General features: G+C 54.3%; 5 protein-coding genes and 1 non-coding gene across 6 annotated transcripts; 3 read left to right on the forward strand and 3 right to left on the reverse strand.

The window, feature by feature from the left end:
• Positions 1-599: 599 nt before the first annotated feature.
• B0T26DRAFT_741397 (Tricarboxylate/iron carrier) lies at positions 600-1,983 on the forward strand (the record flags this gene model as incomplete). The annotated part of the gene is made up of 4 exons (XM_060443961.1): positions 600-703; positions 897-1,030; positions 1,120-1,214; positions 1,294-1,983. The coding sequence occupies 4 exons, from the start codon at positions 600-602 to the stop codon at positions 1,981-1,983; spliced, it is 1,023 nt and encodes a 340-aa protein (XP_060297199.1).
• A 4,631-nt stretch (positions 1,984-6,614) lies between these two features.
• B0T26DRAFT_330509 (uncharacterized protein) lies at positions 6,615-7,824 on the reverse strand. The gene has a single exon (XM_060434404.1). It carries the CDS (start codon positions 7,527-7,529, stop codon positions 6,864-6,866), a length of 666 nt encoding a protein of 221 aa, XP_060297200.1. The 5' UTR covers positions 7,530-7,824; the 3' UTR covers positions 6,615-6,863.
• Positions 7,825-7,852: 28 nt separating this feature from the next.
• Positions 7,853-10,911, forward strand: B0T26DRAFT_330479 (kinase-like domain-containing protein). The gene is made up of 6 exons (XM_060434403.1): positions 7,853-9,028; positions 9,090-9,171; positions 9,229-9,576; positions 9,649-10,108; positions 10,170-10,257; positions 10,316-10,911. The coding sequence occupies exons 1-6, from the start codon at positions 8,120-8,122 to the stop codon at positions 10,547-10,549; spliced, it is 2,121 nt and encodes a 706-aa protein (XP_060297201.1). The 5' UTR covers positions 7,853-8,119; the 3' UTR covers positions 10,550-10,911.
• Positions 10,912-11,963: 1,052 nt separating this feature from the next.
• B0T26DRAFT_602817 (uncharacterized protein) lies at positions 11,964-12,194 on the forward strand (the record flags this gene model as incomplete). Its single annotated transcript, XM_060435770.1, has 1 exon — positions 11,964-12,194. A coding segment is annotated over one exon (231 nt), but the record flags the coding sequence as incomplete, so codon positions are not given.
• Positions 12,195-13,571: 1,377 nt separating this feature from the next.
• On the reverse strand, positions 13,572-13,665 carry B0T26DRAFT_t138. The gene has a single exon. It is a non-coding gene; the product is annotated as a tRNA-Ser (tRNA).
• A 242-nt stretch (positions 13,666-13,907) lies between these two features.
• Positions 13,908-17,518, reverse strand: B0T26DRAFT_713201 (uncharacterized protein). The gene has a single exon (XM_060442110.1). It carries the CDS (start codon positions 17,330-17,332, stop codon positions 14,321-14,323), a length of 3,012 nt encoding a protein of 1,003 aa, XP_060297203.1. The 5' UTR covers positions 17,333-17,518; the 3' UTR covers positions 13,908-14,320.
• Positions 17,519-17,962: the final 444 nt, after the last annotated feature.

The following is a 17,962-nucleotide window of genomic DNA, read 5'->3' on the forward strand; positions in this document are numbered from 1 at the left end:
CCTTGCCTTAACTCCAGGTTGTTATTCAAAATACGGGTTATACCATGGATGAGTTTGGTTTCTTCATCTTAGATCACCCAGCAGATCAGATGTGAGAGGGTAGAGCTCTTTTCTAATCGAACACAGCATATAGAAGCTCGCTTGTCTGGTTGCGCGACTCGAGGTCTGCCTCAGTGTCCAAGGTTGCTTGCCTTTTTGCCGAGTCATTCCTCAAACAGAGAGCGGCCCCGCAGTGTCTCGCAGCGTGCATCGCAGCGCATCGCATCGCCGAGGCCGGAACCACAACCTGGGGTCGCTAATTTCTTTTGAGAAGCCCTGCCAGCTCTCCGTCGACCATCCCCTTCACCGCTTTATCTTAGGGAACACATTAAGCCAAAAAAATCTTGCCAAGGGGCGGCCGTTGGAGGAGCAGAAGGACTATTATCAAAAAAAGATCAAACTCGGCTTATTATTCCGTCTATCCATCCACGAATTGTCTCGATCGATAACGGCGTGTTGACAGCTGCGGCGGCCGTCTTTGAAAGTCTGCCCGTCTACGTCCGTTTCAACGAGACCTGGTGGCGGCGCGCTCTCTGGGGTTAAACTGAGGATCAAGCGCAATGTCTTCCTCTCTCACAGGCACTCGGGCGCTTCCCGAATCCCAGTATGACCTCAGCACGTACTGGGGTCGCGTGCGCCATACCATTGGCATCACAGACCCGAGGTGAGAACGTTCAACAGTAGAAGGACGAGTAGAGAGGACTGGGGCCATCATGCACTTAGTGTGTCCCCTTCTGATGCGCGCTCGCCGCTATTACGTCGCCAGTTACCAACCTAGGAGGACAAGAAGCCATTGGCCCCATGCCAAAAGAATGCGCTCATGTGTGCTGACTGGTGGTTGGCGGCTTGCTTTGTAGTACACTCCTTGTGAGCACCTCGGGGCTCGAGCAGGCCAAGAAGGCCCTCATAGCCTACAAGCAAGGCCAGACGAAGGAGATGACACCCGAGCTGTGGAAAGCCAAGAAAATTGTCGACTCGACATTGCACCCGGGTACGTGGTTAGCAGCAGAGGCTCGCGTCCCTGGGCCTCAAGATCTTTTGTTGTTGGACAAGGCCACTCACACGCACACGAACACACAGACACCGGCCACCCAGTATTCTTGCCCTTCCGCATGTCCTGCTTTGTGCTCTCCAACTTGATCGTCACCGCGGGCATGTTGACGCCTGGCCTTGGCGTACGTTGATGTCTTGCTTCGTCGAGGCATCATCCCCAAGCCTGGAAACCCGTCCGACCGACACTGACTCTCCAAACAGAACAGGGGGACCATCGCCTGGCAAATCGCGAATCAGTCCCTTAACGTCGCCATCAACTACTCCAACTCGAACAAGTCGTCGCCGCTTTCGTGGTCTAAAATCGGCCAGTCCTACGCCCTGGCCGTGGGTGCCTCGTGCTCCGTGGCCGTCGGGCTCAACAGCATCGTGCCGCGGCTGAAGAAGGTCACGCCGTCGACGAGGCTGATTCTAGGGCGGCTCGTGCCGTTCGCGGCCGTGGCCAGCGCGGGTGCGCTCAATGTGTTCCTCATGCGCGGCGAGGAGATACGCACGGGCATCGACGTGTTCCCGGTGCTCTCGGACGGCGACAAGGCGGCGCTGGCCGCGCAGGGCAAGCACGAGAGCGACGTGGCCAGCCTGGGCAAGAGCAGGAAGGCGGCCACACTGGCTGTGGCCGAGACGGCCCTTAGCCGCGTCCTCAACAGCTCCCCCATCATGGTCATCCCCGCCCTCGTGCTCGTGCGCCTCCAGGGCCGCAGCTGGCTGAAGCGCAACCCCCGCTACACCACCCCCGTCAACCTGGGCCTCATCCTGGTGACGAGCTACGCCGTGCTGCCGCTCGCCCTGGCGGCCTTCCCGCAGAGGCAGAAGGTCAAGGCCGAGAGCCTCGAGGGCGAGTTCCATGGCCGCGGAGGCGAGGACGGCTTGGTGGTCTTTAACCGGGGAATTTAAAGGGGGAGGGTCATCCTCTCAAGAGGTGGCTTTTTTGAACTGAATTGATTGATCTTCAGGGTGGGATTTGGCGAGAATAAACGAAAATCTCCGTTCCTAGAGATGAGTTTGCAATAGAAAAGGGGTGGAGGGATTTTTTTTTGGTTATTTTTATTTTTCTCTTTCCTCTGCCCCTCTGTTCACGACCTGAAAGTGTATTTCGTCCCCGTGCATAGCCTGGAGTATTTCACTGGATAGGTAGCAAGCAAGCCGGCCAGTCAGCTTTGAACAGAAGAGAGCCAATATCAAACAGTATTTACGTCACTTAAGGATTCTCTAAAAAAAAAGGGAAATCTAGCATGTTCCATGTTTCTTGGCAATCATAGCATTGGGGTTTTGGGTTTGCCGCAGTTAGAAGTCGAAAACAGTTTCTGTTAAAATTATGGGAAAGGAGCCCACCACGTGTCTCGTCTCGTTAGGGGACCAACCAATAATTACGCCACCGTTATCAATGCCGTGTGATGGCTTTTTTTTTGTTGCGAGTCCATTTGTGGACGGACAAGGCAAGAAGGGCAGGGTAGGTCAACGAATGAATCATTCAATAACATCGAGGTAGCAAAGCTGATTGACTGACTGGGCCCTCGCGCGTATACTTTGTAGTAATATCTTGGGCACATGAACGGATATGTGCGTGAGAGATGACGATGTTAAAATGGGGGTTAATTGGGTTGGGGACGGCCAGTGGATAGTGGCAGTGGCAGTGGCAGTGACGGCAGTGATCATGACAGGACAGGTCAACAGGCGGGGATAAGACATGGGACGGCCCCGCATTGGGAAATCCTCCTTTCAACTTTCATGACGGGGAAGCGGAAAGAGGGAGGGTGTGTGCGGGAAGAGAGAGGTGGGGCGACCGTCTGTCTCCAGTGAGCGTGCGTGTGTGTCGCGGGGGAAGGGGGAGGGGGCATTTTTCTTCAAAAAAGGGAGCCGTCTGGAATCTGGAAATGAAGAAAAAACCAGGAACCAAGGTTCGCGCCGCAAAACCCTCGTGATAATACGGAGTCCTGGCTAGCATTCTCTTCGTCTTTTTAATCTCCAACAATCCCTAAGCCGTTTCAAAAGATAAAAATAGAAGACAGGAGAGGCGTTGGCTGTTGGGTTGAAGAATGGCATGGCAGCTTGGTGAGATGGGATGGTCTGACAATATCCTCGCCGCACAGGTAGCTGGGCCTATTGTAACTCATATTTTTTGCTGGGTGCCTTGGGACTCTGCTCTGTGGGCTTCATCTCCCAGTCGGTTGTGCCTCACTCCTTTTCTTGCCTACATTCTTTCCCAGTCTTATCTGGACACAATGCATAACGTTAACTCGCTATTGCCTACCTACGCTTACGGAGGTATGAAGGAGGAAAGGCTTCGGTCTTAGCTCTTCTGGGCAACAAGCAACCCGAGCTTCATTACCCTGACGTAGCGGCCAAACCCGTTCTAGTTTTGGCCGTTGCCGGTTCACCTTGTCTGTCCATCAGACAGGATCTCCTCTGTTGTGCGACGGGCGATTACCAATTGGCAGGTAAACATCGCTTGTAGCCCTTTCCGCAGTGTTGTATGGATTTACAATCCACGGTACCTTGGTGTGCATCATAGCACAATACATGGTGTAACTTGAAGATCTCGTTAATACCCCAGGTAGCCTTCGATGTGGTCTTAGAAGAAAGTCCTAAAGGCCGTTGTAAAAACCTGGAAGACGTGATAAAGGTCAGACAAGTGTCTGGAATCTCAAGTCCTTATGACATCGTCCTGAACAAAGTCGCAGAGACGGACAAAAGAGTCGGCCATGATATCCGTCACGTTATGATGGATACCGACGTACGTAGCATGTTTGACTAAGCATAGCTACAACCCTAACAAACCCCTCGAATTCCAAGAGCTTAACTTTCTACCAAGTCAAGTCAGCGTTGAAAGGAAGACTTCCCGAATACCCCGCTACGGGAGCGGTGCATGTCGTCAACAAAACGACGATGCACCATTGCTCGCCACCCGACTGCCGGAAGAGGCCTTTTTCGCCCCTCCAAACAAAAACCCTGGGTCCAGGTTGATGGAAAAGATTAATGATATCATAAACTCCCCTCAACAGAACTCTCTTGTCGGCTCAAGAAGCACTTGTAAATATGAAAACAAAGAGAGAGAAAAACCACCCAACGAAACATTATCACGGCCATGTTTCAAGGTCGTCAGCTAACACCGAGTCTCTACTATGTGGTCTCGTCGTGGAGCGGGGGACACCAGCCCCCTGCCACTGCGGGGTTCGGGCGAGAAGTGCCATGAACAGACAACAACGCCCACTCGGGTCGGAGGGCACTTGAAGCAACCGGATGCTGTCGAAGGGAGGGGCAATGATAAACCCACAGGGCAGAGGAAGTAATCAAACACAGTGAGACTTTCCAGGAGTGTACCATGTTTCGAGAACAGGATGAAATCGAGACAAGCGACAGTGATTGATTTGCGTCGTCTCCCGAAACCCAGGTCTCCGTTTTGACACGCTTTCGTCAAGACCAGGGAATGGAAGAACAGACTTTGACCAGTCGCAGAGTGGGGCGCCCGCCGCCTTTCCCTCCGGAAATATCAGCTGGCAGTGGCCGCCGTTCCTGACAGCTGGTATGCATATTCGGGGGGTGATAACGCAGGAGAGAGACAGATCACGCCCAAAGGGTTCTTCTCGGATTTTATTGAGCGACGAGGCGAGGTCCCCGCGGTCCCTTGGTTACCGTGGAGTGGGACGAGGCCCGGAAGATGGATGGTCGGTCCCCTGGTTGCCCAGGGCGAAGCCCGCGAGTTGGTCGAGGGGCGGTTTCCCCGACCAAAGCACGCCTAGCCCACCAATACACACCAACGCATGCAGATACATTGCGCTAGGTTGGATTCTGCATATCAGATGAGTTGACAGAGTACAGAGCGCTGGTCCCATACAACCACGAGAGCCTCGGGATGCGTATCTCGTGCTGGCAAAGCGTAAGAGACCGAATTTTGTCGGTTTCTGGCGGAGAGCCCCAAGCGAAGATCACTGGTCTCCCTCCTGGGCCCGAAGCAATACTCGATTGCATGTAACATGAGGTAGTCGTGGCGATGGATGTTTACTGCGTGGTTGATTGCCCGAGCATACTCTGTACTGTATGTGCGTGTATGCACAGTCGAGATAACCGCGCCGTTGTGGTGGGAGATGTAGTCATGCTCCCAAGCGCGCTACAAACGCCAGACCCAGATCATGGTGCCGTCGCTGTGCGGTAAAACGCAACCCACCTTTCCAGCACCGATGCCGCGCCGCGAATGAATAGAAATGTGGTCACTAGCAGTGGTTTGACAACGTCATGAATGGCCTGTTAACCGCACGGGATTGCTTGGACATTGGGTCGGTACACGTTTTAGTATATGGTGGCGAGAAGTGTTGCCGTGATATCGAGGCATTGTCGGGTTTCCGGTCTGCCGAGTATTTCGAGTCTCGGAGAGAACGCAGTTCGAGGCACGCACACTGCACGCACGCTGCTGCACGCACTTTCCCATCCATCCTCTGGCCAACCACGCGAGAAGGCCTGCTGCAGCAGCGGGGAAAGGATTTTGGCCCGGCCCAGCTTCTGGCGAGATCCCTTGCTATTTAACGCCCTGTCTCATTGGCGGCGGAGTCGCCTAAAAAACGCGCTGGAGGGTCACAGTAGAGATGCTCCCAAGGCGAGAACGCGCGTGACGGCACGTTCTGTTGTCTCTGCTGCCAAAAAGGCTGGGTAATTGTAGGTCATCTGTTATCTCTCGCGAGAAAACGAGCCCGACTAGAGGCCAGCGCCTTGCCGACTCAGCACTGCGGGACTGCGTGTCGTGCCTGAAAGGCAGGCACGAACCGCAATTACAAATGAGGTGCACTTGCTGCCCATGGCAACCTTACAGGCAGTCAGACACCGAGCGACCGAGGAGCCCAGAGGTGGAAGTTGAACGACCGAGCCTCGACGCCATCAGCCACTGAGTTGGGTACTGTACATGCTGTATTTTTCTTACATTATTTATTACCTTACCTAAGGTCGGCGCAGCCTTGAATAAGGCTGCCTTTTCCCACTGGCAACGACACTGCGGAGTAAGCCGTAGTGGCCTTGCTTTGTCGGATGCCGTGTACGACAACTACGCACCACTTCCGCGATCCCCAATGATGTCAGGGAAGGGTGTAAGAAACATTCCTGTGGATCACAATGGAGATTTGGCCCCACCATCAGTCAGCCTGAAGGGGGGAACAACCCCCAGGGCTGGGCAAGGCCTGACGGGGGTGACTGCCCTCACTGCCTCTCGGGCCATTAAGTGCCAGAATGGTTGCTGCATTTTGTGGCCAATGTTCAGAAGAGGAGACGAGTGTGGTGCGGATGAGTAGAAGCCGAGTAACGGTCGAGAAATAAACAAGAAGGAAAGAGCAAGGGGAAGCGTTCGGCTCGAGTGTGTTGCTAAGGCAGGTAATTAATATCGATGCGGTTGCATGGAAGCATATTGAAGGGAGGACGTGAACCCGTTGCCATATGCAAGATCTGCCTACCTACTCGAGGCCTGATTGCCCGCTCCATCCCAGACACAGACTGCCCTATTTACGACCTAGCTATTATCCTAGTGACATTCCGCAGATGTTGTTAGCACAGCGTGACTGCGCACTAGCCTAGGTCGGGTAGGAGGGAAACTCGGTGTTGGGAAACTGAAAGGAGGAAGATTGTGAGGGGGTGGCTAGATGCGGTCACTGGATGGTTTGTGTGTGGGCAGCGACCACCTTATCCGTACCTTGAAATGCGAGCTGGCGAAAAGCATTCAGAGTTTCTCGTTAGATCTTTGAAGCTATTTTGCATAGAATATTTCAACGTTTCAGAAGGCCTATATGTAAAGATTAAAACCAGGAAAACGAGGCCCTGATCGAGGTTAGAAATACGTGGCTCTCACCAGAGGCAATCTCTGTCGCCGACTCGAGAAAGAAAGCCCTGCCGTAAGACGTCTTCCTGGATTGGGAAGGAAGGAGAGCGAGCAAGACACCACCCGAGGCGGTAGAGGGACGCACTGTGTAGGCAGGGTTATTCGGCAGTAATCCGAGAATGCTGGAAGATGTCTCCTGAGCCCTCAATGTCGCACAATCTTTGGTGCCTAGTGGCAGTGTTCTAGTGACTACACTACCTGTAAAAGCGACACTCTCTGCTAACCCCCACCCCCCGGAAGATATCGAACAACATCCTAAGCTGGCCCGAGCTGTAGGTAGCCCCGCACTGTGTCCGTTCGCTCCTAAAGAGGTTTCAACAATTTGGCGCTGCGCTCGCTGCCACTGGGCCGACCGACTGGAAGGCGAAGTCGAAACTTGGCTAGCCCGAAAAAAAACATCTGGTTTTGGACTCGTTCTGGCCCGCCAGTGCTCCCGAACGCCCAGAATGCCTCCAAAGCACCGAGTGCTGTTGCCCTCTTGAGCGAACAAACTTTGCCTCGTTCCATGCTCATGTTCCGTTCCGTTAATTAGGGCTTGTATGAGTGAAGGCGCTATTGGAGCCAGCAAGAGCTCACTTCCCATTTTGGAAGGCCCCAGCTTGGATCGTCGAGCGAAACGTCCAGGGCAGTCACTCACTCTGGTGCAGCCAAAAGTCCTCCTTTGGCAAGCCTCTGCCACGCTCACAGCGGGCCACAGCGGAGAGAGGGGGCTTCTCTCCTCCACTCATCGCCCACTCGCCTCCCTTCCACCCCCCCAACCTAGTGGCCCAGTTAGCCGACATTCGCATTCAACATTTGGGCCTCTTCCCTCACCCTCGACCGAGTTCCGCTTGACAATCGACACCACTCTCTGTAGGGGTTCGAAAATCGTGGACGGCCTCGTCGTCGGATCAATGCTACTGCTGCCGTGAGCACCGACAAAAAGAGGCTGCTGCACACGCACAGCCAGAGCGCGAGGCCTCGACAGACGTCAGGAATTCCGAATTTCCCCCAAGTCAGCCGCTCGCCAGTCATATTCGCTTGCTGGTGCCGAAGTCTAACAACCGACTGCCTCCACCTCCGCCTGTGTTGTTGGCCTGCCCCCAGCAGGTCTCGCGGAAACCACCATTTCCCCATTCAAACCTCCCTCACGGCCGTGTCGACATCTGCGAATGCAAGCCGAGTAGCAGGACAATGTCGACGCCGACCACTGCAACAGCAACGCTGCCACACTATAACCACTTTCCCTATTCGCACCACCACCCGCACCCAGCCTACCCGCAGCCAAATACCTCTCCATACCGCCCGGGCAACCCAATCCTCCCCGCCGCCTCAAGGCTCGGCTATCCATCACCTGCCAGCTATCCGGCTCCCTCGAGCCACGGCGCGTCAAATGGAATAAGCCTGCTGTCATCGGAAGCCGCCCGACCGCTACCGCAAGAACCCACGACTCTGGCTTCACGGTCGGAGACCAGCTACGCAGCCATGCCAACGGTCGCCCAGACCCAGGCCCTACCCGAACCCCAGCCTACCCGCAAGAGGAGACGGTCGAGAGAACCCGACTGGAGCAGTTTCTACCGAAATGGCCTACCCAAGGAAATTATCGTCATTGACGACACTCCGGATCCCGAGGGACCTGGCGCCACAAGTGTCTCATCCCAAACCCTGACAAATGGCCACTCGAATGGCATCCCAACTGTTTCGTCAACCCAAGGCTCGGCTCGCCATCTGGCCAAGAAACGGAAACGAGACGATGAGCTGGCCCACTACGACCCGGTTCATCACAATAATATTGCGGCATCACACACACACACCCTTCGCCAGCATCCATCACCAAGCAAGTCCACCGTGTCAACCGACCGGACAAGCTCGGCCATACACACGACGGCGGCCACGTCCTTGGGCTCGCTCTCATCCAACAGCCAGTACGACTATAGCACACAGCCTGGCCAGAAGAGAAAGCGAACAACCCGACAGCAGATTGCCAACGAGGCGAGACGGCGAGAGGCACAAGTAGTAAACATTGATCCCTTCGCCAGCTACCGGCCGCCCCCATACCCCCCAAAGAAAGCCAATGAAGTGCACGTCAAGGTCATAACCGACGTAAGTTTTTCCTGCCAATCGGTACATGGGCAAATCACTAATACGGCGGTCTCGGCTGCAGCACTCGCACAATAGGAACGTTCGCGTCGATGACGACGATGGGCATTACATTGTGGTGCCCGATAACGATCTAACCGAGAGATGTGAGTTCTCACACCCTGACTACCTGAAGCCTGAGCTGCGGCTAACTGTCTCTGTAGACCAAATGATCAAGCTTCTCGGCCAGGGCACGTTCGGCAAAGTCGTGCAAGCCAGAGATAAACGGCGCAACAAGCTGGTTGCCATCAAGATCATTCGATCGGTCCAGAAATACCGCGACGCGAGCAAGATCGAGCTTCGGGTTCTAGCAACTCTCAAAGCCAACGACGAGGAGAACCGAAACCGCTGCATCCATCTCCGAGACTGCTTCGACTTCCGAGGCCATATTTGCATTGTGATGGATCTCCTGGGGCAGAGCGTGTTTGATTTTCTTAAGAGCAATCAATTTGTTCCATTCCCCAACAGCCAGATCCAGAACTTTGCCCGCCAACTCTTCACCAGCGTGGCTTGTATGCAATCATTCTCCTTTCAACATACACCGTCTCTGTCACAATGGATGCGTGCTGACTTGTAGCGAATAGTTCTCCATGACCTGAACCTGATACATACGGACCTCAAGCCAGAGAACATTTTACTCTGCCACAACGACTACCAGACGTTTACGTACAACCGCAAGATTCCCTCATCGTCTTCTACCATCGCCCGTCTGGCCACACAGAGAAGAGTCCTTCTAGATACGGAGATCCGGCTCATCGATTTTGGCTCGGCGACCTTCCAGGACGAATATCACTCGTCCGTCGTATCGACGCGCCACTACCGTGCCCCCGAGATCATTCTCGGGCTTGGATGGTCCTATCCTTGTGACATTTGGAGCATCGGGTGCATCTTGGTTGAGTTCTTCACCGGTGATGCTTTGTTTCAGACGCACGATAACCTGGAGCATCTTGCGATGATGGAGGCTGTGGTCAACGCTAGAATCGACACTAGTCTGGTCCAGCAAGTAGGCCGGGTTACTAGGAATGGCGGAAACCCCGCGTCCAAGTATGTTTCTGCCACACCCCGCCCCTATCCTTGAAACGGCATCGAACTAACGCTGCGGCAGATACTTCAAGCGCACCAAGCTTGACTATCCTACGACGGAAACAACTCGAGCATCTCGGAGATTTGTTAAAGCCATGAAGAGATTAGACGTTCGTTTTGCTCACTCCCCACGGCCATGGCAGAGGTGCTAATATGGATATTATTTAGGAGATAATACCCGCGAGCAATCCGTTCCTTGAGTCGTTCTTGGATCTTCTCAAGAAGATATTCGTTTACGACCCCAATAGACGGATCACGGCGAAGGGGGCGCTACAACACCCTTGGTTTAGCGAAGCCGCTCAACAAGACGACGGAACCGAAGCGGCACGGATTCGCGCCGAGAAATCTGGCTCTGTTGTCAGCCATTTAAGCGCCTCGGATGGACGAGGACTACGACGATGAACAACCAATCTGCTTGCGATGGTTTCTGCATAGCTAGAGTGTTTTTGTTTTGTAGGGCAAACAGGCCAACAAAACATGCCCGACTGCGCGGCGACCCGGTATTATTGATATTATGGCTCATGGTATGCATCGCTTGAAAGGGACGGTGCTAGTGTTTTGGCGAACTGGGAACAAATAGGAGGAGTCGGTTTTTCTAGTGTCATTTCTTCGGGCTTTATTTTCGTTCCTGGTACCTGGGTGGCATCATAATGGAACATGGGACGCAAGTTACGATTTCATAGCGAACTATGTGTCCGGCGCCTACGGGTTATTCTGAAGTCGTGGAGGGAGGGCTTGAGAGATACCACTCCGACTTACATAGTAGGCTTTCAACTGTTTCGGTCCCTACCCGGTGCAACAATGAACGTGCCGGCTGCGTGGTTTTGCTCTGAAGCTCGTGTCCCGGACTTGACCAAATCAGTCATCATTTGGGGACTGTTTTTCATACTGGATTGGGTAACGGCGCTGTAAGTCCAACTTTCAGATGTGGTTTCTTTGTTAGCTGACTCAGTCCTCGTTAGGAACAATACGGCTTATAGAAAGAGAGCGAAAGGATTCCGACCAATCAAAGATTACACGTCGGTCTCGTTGCGTTTCTGACCTGTTCTTCACGACTAAGGAATATTCTCTTCTATTCTATATTTCCAGTCTTACAAGATTTACAACAGAAGCTTTTAGGTATCCATGCCATTTGCGTCGGCTGTTGGTCCCAACTAGGTGGTCTCGGTATTCGTCAGTAATGACTATTCTTTGTGGGAATAGTGACTGTTGCATGGACGTCGGATTTGTTTCTGGGATGGATATATCTTGGATATATAAAATCAGGCCATGGAGCACCCGGAAGAGGTCTAGGGACTGGGTGTCGACAAGAGGAGAAACAACAATATTCTCGACGAGCACAACCGACATAGCAACATCACCAGTCCTTGGATGCGTGGTACAGAAAATCACAATGGTGTCAACAGAATCAGGAAACGATTTACTGGAGGAGCTCGGGGAGACAAGGGTCAGGGAGCTGGCAATGCTGCTTCGATTGCCCACCAGTTGTTATAGTACCATGGAGACTATGCTGGCGTGGCTCGAGGGCCAGAAGAGGTTTATCGAAACAGAGTTGCACAAGGATCTCAAGGCAGGTAGATGGAGTCGGATCAAGAGAAATCTCGACAACCCCAGCCCCGGCGGCAAGCTGCAGCCGTGTTGCGTGGCACACAAGGGACTTGACTCGAGCCTCATCGACTGGTGCTCGACTTTGCTTCAGATCGAGTGCACCGTCCGCTGTGATTTTGCTCGCATCTGGATTGATAAAGTGGACGAGAACAAGTTAATCTGCGAGGACTATGTCTTGCTGGACCAAGTCCGGGATTTTACCCAGAAAGTCAGCGGAATCGGTTCGTTGTGGCAGACCCCGGCCGAGTTTGAGGAGCACTATGGCGACGTGAGTCCCCAGTACCGCTTCCAGAGAATAAAGTCAGGATGCGGCGCTTGCATGCTGTCGTTTGTTGGCGCTAGACGGGACCTGCTCGTCATTCTCAAGGCCAATATGGAGGCGCGGGCGAAGCGGGAAAACCCAAGGCTGCTCGCGCTGGTCGAGGCCTGGATGGACCTGATGGATCTAAGCGGAGCAACCGGCATGCGAAACGAGAGCGCTAGAATGGCACGGCAGCTCCGGGGCGTGAGATCGCAGGTTCGACAACGCCGCGCCCTCCATTCAACATCATCTAGGTCCGTCCACGGGAGTACCCACCGCGGCGGACTGCCGGAGGACCTTGAGAGGCTGCATGGCGTCCCGCTTCCAGCCAGAAAGATCAGGGACCGGGAACTCCAGGACCAGGTTGTGGCTTCCCCCCAGGGTCAAGCACCCGCCGTGGCTCAGACTCTAGCACTTGAACAAGCACCCGTTACGGCTCGGGATCAGGCACATGGTCAAGCACGCGACCGGAATCAACCCGAGTCGACACACATGGGCCTAGACGGCGCCAATGACGAGGCGCCCTTTCCCCAGCCGCCACCGGGCTTTGACCGCTGGGCTGCGGAATCGATTTCTACGTGCAACGATCTTTTCACAGCGTCCGAATCCGAGCGCGATATTGAGGACGAGCCGGGAACCAGCCAAACACAGAACGGCGACAGCCAGGGGACATACGTTGGCCCACGGCGGTATTGGAAGAATACCCGGCGTGGCGGCCCTGCAAACGATAGCGGTAGTGCTCCTCAGCCTGCCGCCGCGGGCCTCACCGCTCAAAATGTAGCCGCTCTACGGCTCTCGAGGCGCGGGAGAGTCAATTCGAATACTGGCACCGTCGCCGGCTCCCAGACGGCAGCCAGCAGCGTCTACGACAATAATTACTCACTATCGCGGACGGCGTCGATAGCCCCGTCGGGCGTCTACCGACCGCATCCTGATGAGTATTCTGACTTGATCCGCAGCAGTAAGATGTTTCTCGGCGACGACAGCGGCAGCCAGCAAGGTCCTCGCAAATGATAGCCGTAGAAAGCAAACGTAGCATAAGCCGTTGGATGGTGGACGATCTTGGGCTTTCGACGCCTAGAGATAAATGCAGTAAGTAATAACTACCTACTACTAAGCGTAGACTGAGAATAATAGAAATCTACCACGAAATACTTTCTCTCCCTCTTTCTTTGCATCATGATTAATCCCAACGAGATTTTTTAATTGTCTATCTATTGATGAAACACGACACCGCCTAGCTATATCGTCGCTTTGTGAAACCAAGACTGTAAGGGTAGCTCAGCTACCTGAGGCCAGGTAAACAACCCCCTTTGTTGAGCAGCCGTCGTTAGTGGTTTCTCGGCAACGTGAACACTTTCCAAGAACGCAACATAAAACATCATTCATAGCTTGAACAGGTGTCGCCGCAGGTAATGACAGGATTTTCAAGCAATGCATGGATGATGAAGAAAAAAAGAAGCAATAAGTTTAACGAGAGGGCAAAAAGGATAAAGAAGACAAAATATAAACAAACGACACCTGCAGGATTCGAACCTGCGCCTCCGAAGAGACTCCCTAGGCTGATTACATAGCAGGGGAGCGCGTTAGGCCACTTCGCTAAAGTGTCTTGATAAGGGACTTTCGTTATCAGTCGTTGCGAGTATTTCGTCATACGTATGAACTACATCCATTCCGCTATCTTTTGCTCTCAAGAAAACACAAACACTCTCTAGTCCAAAACACGGAGTGCGTGCGCTACGTTGGTGAGCGCTCTCACGGGTTTTAGATTGTTGAGTGGAACCTTTCAGGGTGCTCTTCTGTTCTTTGGGCAAAAAAGTGGCACGTAACGTTTGTCATCGCCAATATGCTCGTTGACACACGGTGTTTACCTATGTATCCGTATTCCGACTGCATTCGTTCTCTCCTTACGAAATGCTTCCTCGCGAGCTTGTATCGGTTGCCCTACAGCTCTCTCTATAAGCGGCCGCGGCGCATGCTTGATGGATAACAACTGAACGGAGTCTACAGAAGGTAATGATACACCTACTTAGATATTCATTCGTGCTGAGCTTTGGGGTAAGGGGACTACGAAAGTAGATGCCCGATAATACTCCGTAATTGAGCTACCTTGTAATACAAAATAATACAGGCCCAGCCGAAGCAGAGCTCACATAAACAGAAGGATTACTTTTTGAGTTACAAGGTACAGCCCAAGTTGTAGGTTGAGTTGAGCATGTTTTTTGCACACATCTCGCCGCCATCCAATTTCCAAAGACCGTTGCCTATTGCTCGGCCAGCAACTCGTCCAACTCTTCGCCTACATCCTCGGGCCCTTCCACCGTCTCGTTCAGCAGCTCTTGGATTGCCGGGACAAAGAGCTGGGCCTTTCTGAAATCGCCCAGCTTGACGCGCATGAGATCAAAGGCTGAGAGGATGGGGCCGTCGAACTGCAGGCTGCCGTCCTCGTTTCTGACCTCGCCTCCGTCTCCGCCGCCGCCAATAACTGGCAGCTTGGGGTAGCGCTGGGAGAAGTGCGTGAGGAGGAGCTTGCGGGCGCCCATATTTCGGGCGACGCCGAGCGCCTCGGGCATGGTTGAATGGCTTTTGGCGATAGCGTGGTCCACTTCATTGTCAAAGGTGCACTCGTGGATGAGGAGGTCGGCGCCGCGGCCTAGACTGGCGAAGTCGCTCGAGGGCCGGCAGTCGCCTGAGTAGGCGATTTTGAGGCCGCCGGCCGACTCGGGCCAGGTCAAGACAACCGCCGTTGCTTCGGGCGTGTGTCTCACCATGCAAACATCGACGTTCGGCAGCCCCGACTTCTGGTGAGCATGCATACCGGCAGTGGTTTCTGGCGCAACCCTCCGCGGGCATTCATATTCTCTGCTCTTGTGTTTGAGCCTCGTAGTAAAGACTTTGTGGATAGAACTAGAACGGAAGCCGAAATCCTGTACTTCGTTGAATTCGTCTAGGAAGCGAAGTAAATTCGTCGTGGCGATGACGGAGAGGGGGTATGGGGGCTTGGTGTTCCCGACCAACACGTGTCGCCGAGCAAGCACACTGACGATACCGAGATGATGGTCGGCATGCAAGTGGCTGATGTAGACGGCGCGCAAATCGCGGAGCACCTCATCTGCACCCTCGTAACCGTACGACCGCCGTAGCTGCCCGAGCGTGTTCTCGCCGCAGTCAAGGAGGTAACTGCCATGACCGGGGACACGGATCAAGGTGGCCGAAACGTTGCGGTACTTGGACGGTAGGGCCGAACCGGTGCCTAGGGTGACGATTTCGACGTCGCGGCCAGGCATGCCTCGTTCGGCCGAGTCCATCTGCAAGAGGAAAGCAGGGTCCGCAATCCTTTGCCGCGCAGACTCGACGAGGGACATGATGGCTGCATTGGTCATGACCTCCCTGGCCGGGAGGGTCGTGTCTATCAAGGGTTCTTCCGATCCCTTTACGACGCCCGGTTTGGGAGCAAGCAAGAAGGCCGCACTGGGCTCCCCGACTTCGGCCACTGACGACAGTTCCTCGGAAAGCTCGCTTGGTTTGTTCGAGAAGACTGTAAGTGGAAAGCGATCAGGGTCAATGGCGTTGAGCTTGATGAACTGCTCAGCCGTAGACGTGAAAGCCAGTGTGTTTGGTGAGACGTCTTGGCCAAGTAGGATGTGCTTGATGGACGAGTGTTTCTGCATAAAGGCGGCCAACCTCGAGTCGTCCTTGATCCGGGGGCCGAGACTCCAGTACATGACTTGAATGCCCTGCATGATCTCCTCGTTGGTCCACTCCGGGCGAGCGAGAAGACTGTCAATCAGGTTTAGGTTCCTGATATCAATGACTGCGAAGCCTTGGCCCTCGACTTGGGCCGACATGACCATGTCGGGGGTAACGATGACTCCGGGGGGGGTCTTCCCCGTCACGGTTTCCCCCGATGTGAGAAGACGGTATTGTAGCTTTTCGAGGCCGTAACTACGTGCCGCATCGGGATCGAACTTACCACGGCGCGGGTGGCTCTTGACAATGTAGCACATGGAATCGAAGCATGGCTGCGTACCCGGGAGTCTGGCTAGAGAACCCGCGAGAAATTGTCTCTGTACAAAAACGACAGCTTGGGGGTTATGAGGATCGGGAACTGGACCTTCGTACTTTATAAACTCGTTATTCTCGCGGACGAACATTTCGGCCGGCAGTCTGACGTCGGAGAGGGGCAGTGGCACTAGAATGTTCGGTGTCTTGTCTTTGCCATCCATGGAGAACATACTCTCGACGATGGACGACCGAATGAGCCGGTCAGCCTCGGACCTGTCAGCGTCGGAGACCTGGCCCGTTTCGAGCCGGGCGGCGTCGCCTGGATCCGGCTCCGAAGATGTGCTCAGTCTCCGCTTTTGAGGTACCAGAGACTCAGAGGATCCTGGGGTCCGGCAAATGGAAGGGCCAGCCGCCGTGAGCGGGACATTCCAAACGCGGAAGTATGCGTCCTCCCAGTCGGGTTTGCAGCTGGTGGTCCCGGCGGTCCCGCGCGTGTCGTGGCAAATCTCGTCAAGCTTGATGGGCATGTTCTTCCGGTAGATAAAGTTGCGGGTCGCGGCAAGCATGTGCGTCAGATTTGGTCCGCCGTGTATGTGGATGCCGTGGGAGCGGGGGTCTTTCTCTTTGCCAGCTTTGCCCTTCTCCCGGCGTTTCTCGTTATAGGCTCTAGCGGCGGCCCTCAAGTGCTCGGTAGCTTCGGCAGCACTAAGGAGCGTACCCGGCAGGCCGCCGACTGTGTGCCAATCGATATTGCCCGTCAGGAAGATGTGCCGCAACTTGACGAGGCCTGCTTTGCGCTGGACGATGAGGCGCTGGGTGGCCTCGGCGACATGGCCAAAGATGTAGCGCGTGTCGTTGCTTTTAAGCACGATGCAGACACCCGGTGTATCGGCCGTGGCCGTGCCGAGGATCGAGACCTGGATAAGCATCGGAACTATGAGCGTTCGAGGCCCGGGAACCGGCCGACGGGTCTTTTTGTCAGGTAAAAGGAGGTAGTAGTGTCCTTTATATCTTGAGCCGACAGCTTTTGGGCCGCGAGTGTAAGGGACAGGGCGGGTCCCAGGGAACTTGTGTATGATCTTGGAGGGGCTTTTCGGGGCGGGCTTGACGAGGTCGGCGGGCCCTGGCGATGTTGAGCAAGATCTGAATCCGACGCGCCAGGGAAGAAGCCTGGGCCTGGGCCTGGGTCGAGTCCAAGTCCAACAAGATGTAGTCGCAGTCGCAGTCGCACTTCTTGTAGCCGCAGTCCCCAGCCTGCCAGTGAGCACCATTTATGTCTGCGTGCTCCTGAGGTGGGTCATTGAAGTGCACGCTTTTAAGCCTGCGTGGTCATGCCGTTCGCTCGCTCGCTCGCTGCCACGTCTCGGGGCTCTCGTCGCCGGTGACTCGACTGTTGGGTCTTGACTAAGTTGACTTTGACTGACGTCCAGTCGTGTCGGCCAAAAAGTGGGTGGGTGGGTGCACCAATGCAGCAGCCCCAAGCCCCCGAAAACGCACAGCGTTTTCTCTTGGCGGGGCCATTGGGACTAGCTGCAGGTACCGTACTGTGCCGTTATACTACTAGTTGAGTTACTCGGGATGAAAGTACGTATGGAAGTCAGGTCGGGCTGATTGTGCAGTGTCTATGCCTCTTTGTATGTACCCATTTCTAACCAGACTACCTAATTCTCATGTTTAATCGACCGGTCGTCTTTCGTTTCCTTAATTTACCCTAGGTACCTTATTTTCCCCTTTTGAACCCCGCGCCACGCCCCTACTAACCTACTATGTAGATACACAATAAGGTAATAAGCGAAGAGGCTCTGCCGCAGCCCAAACCGACTTCAGCCAAATAGCCAGCGAAACAGCTCTTTCGGTGAAAAACTTGTTTCTTTGCCAACCCTCATCTACCAACTCAATAT

Source organism: Lasiosphaeria miniovina, assembly GCF_030549165.1.
Source record: "Lasiosphaeria miniovina strain SMH2392-1A chromosome Unknown B0T26scaffold_4, whole genome shotgun sequence".
Taxonomy (NCBI): domain Eukaryota; kingdom Fungi; phylum Ascomycota; class Sordariomycetes; order Sordariales; family Lasiosphaeriaceae; genus Lasiosphaeria; species Lasiosphaeria miniovina.

Excerpts from the sequence above, each read along its gene's own strand:
- B0T26DRAFT_330509 (XM_060434404.1), bottom strand. The coding sequence starts at position 7,529 with ATGGGAAGTGAGCTCTTGCTGGCTCCAATAGCGCCTTCACTCATACAA.
- B0T26DRAFT_330479 (XM_060434403.1), top strand. The coding sequence starts at position 8,120 with ATGTCGACGCCGACCACTGCAACAGCAACGCTGCCACACTATAACCAC. Across the intron at positions 9,172-9,228 it reads TAACGATCTAACCGAGAGAT|ACCAAATGATCAAGCTTCTC; the intron begins GTGAGTTCTCAC and ends CTGTCTCTGTAG. Across the intron at positions 9,577-9,648 it reads ACTCTTCACCAGCGTGGCTT|TTCTCCATGACCTGAACCTG; the intron begins GTATGCAATCAT and ends TGTAGCGAATAG.
- B0T26DRAFT_713201 (XM_060442110.1), bottom strand. The coding sequence starts at position 17,332 with ATGGTGCTCACTGGCAGGCTGGGGACTGCGGCTACAAGAAGTGCGACT.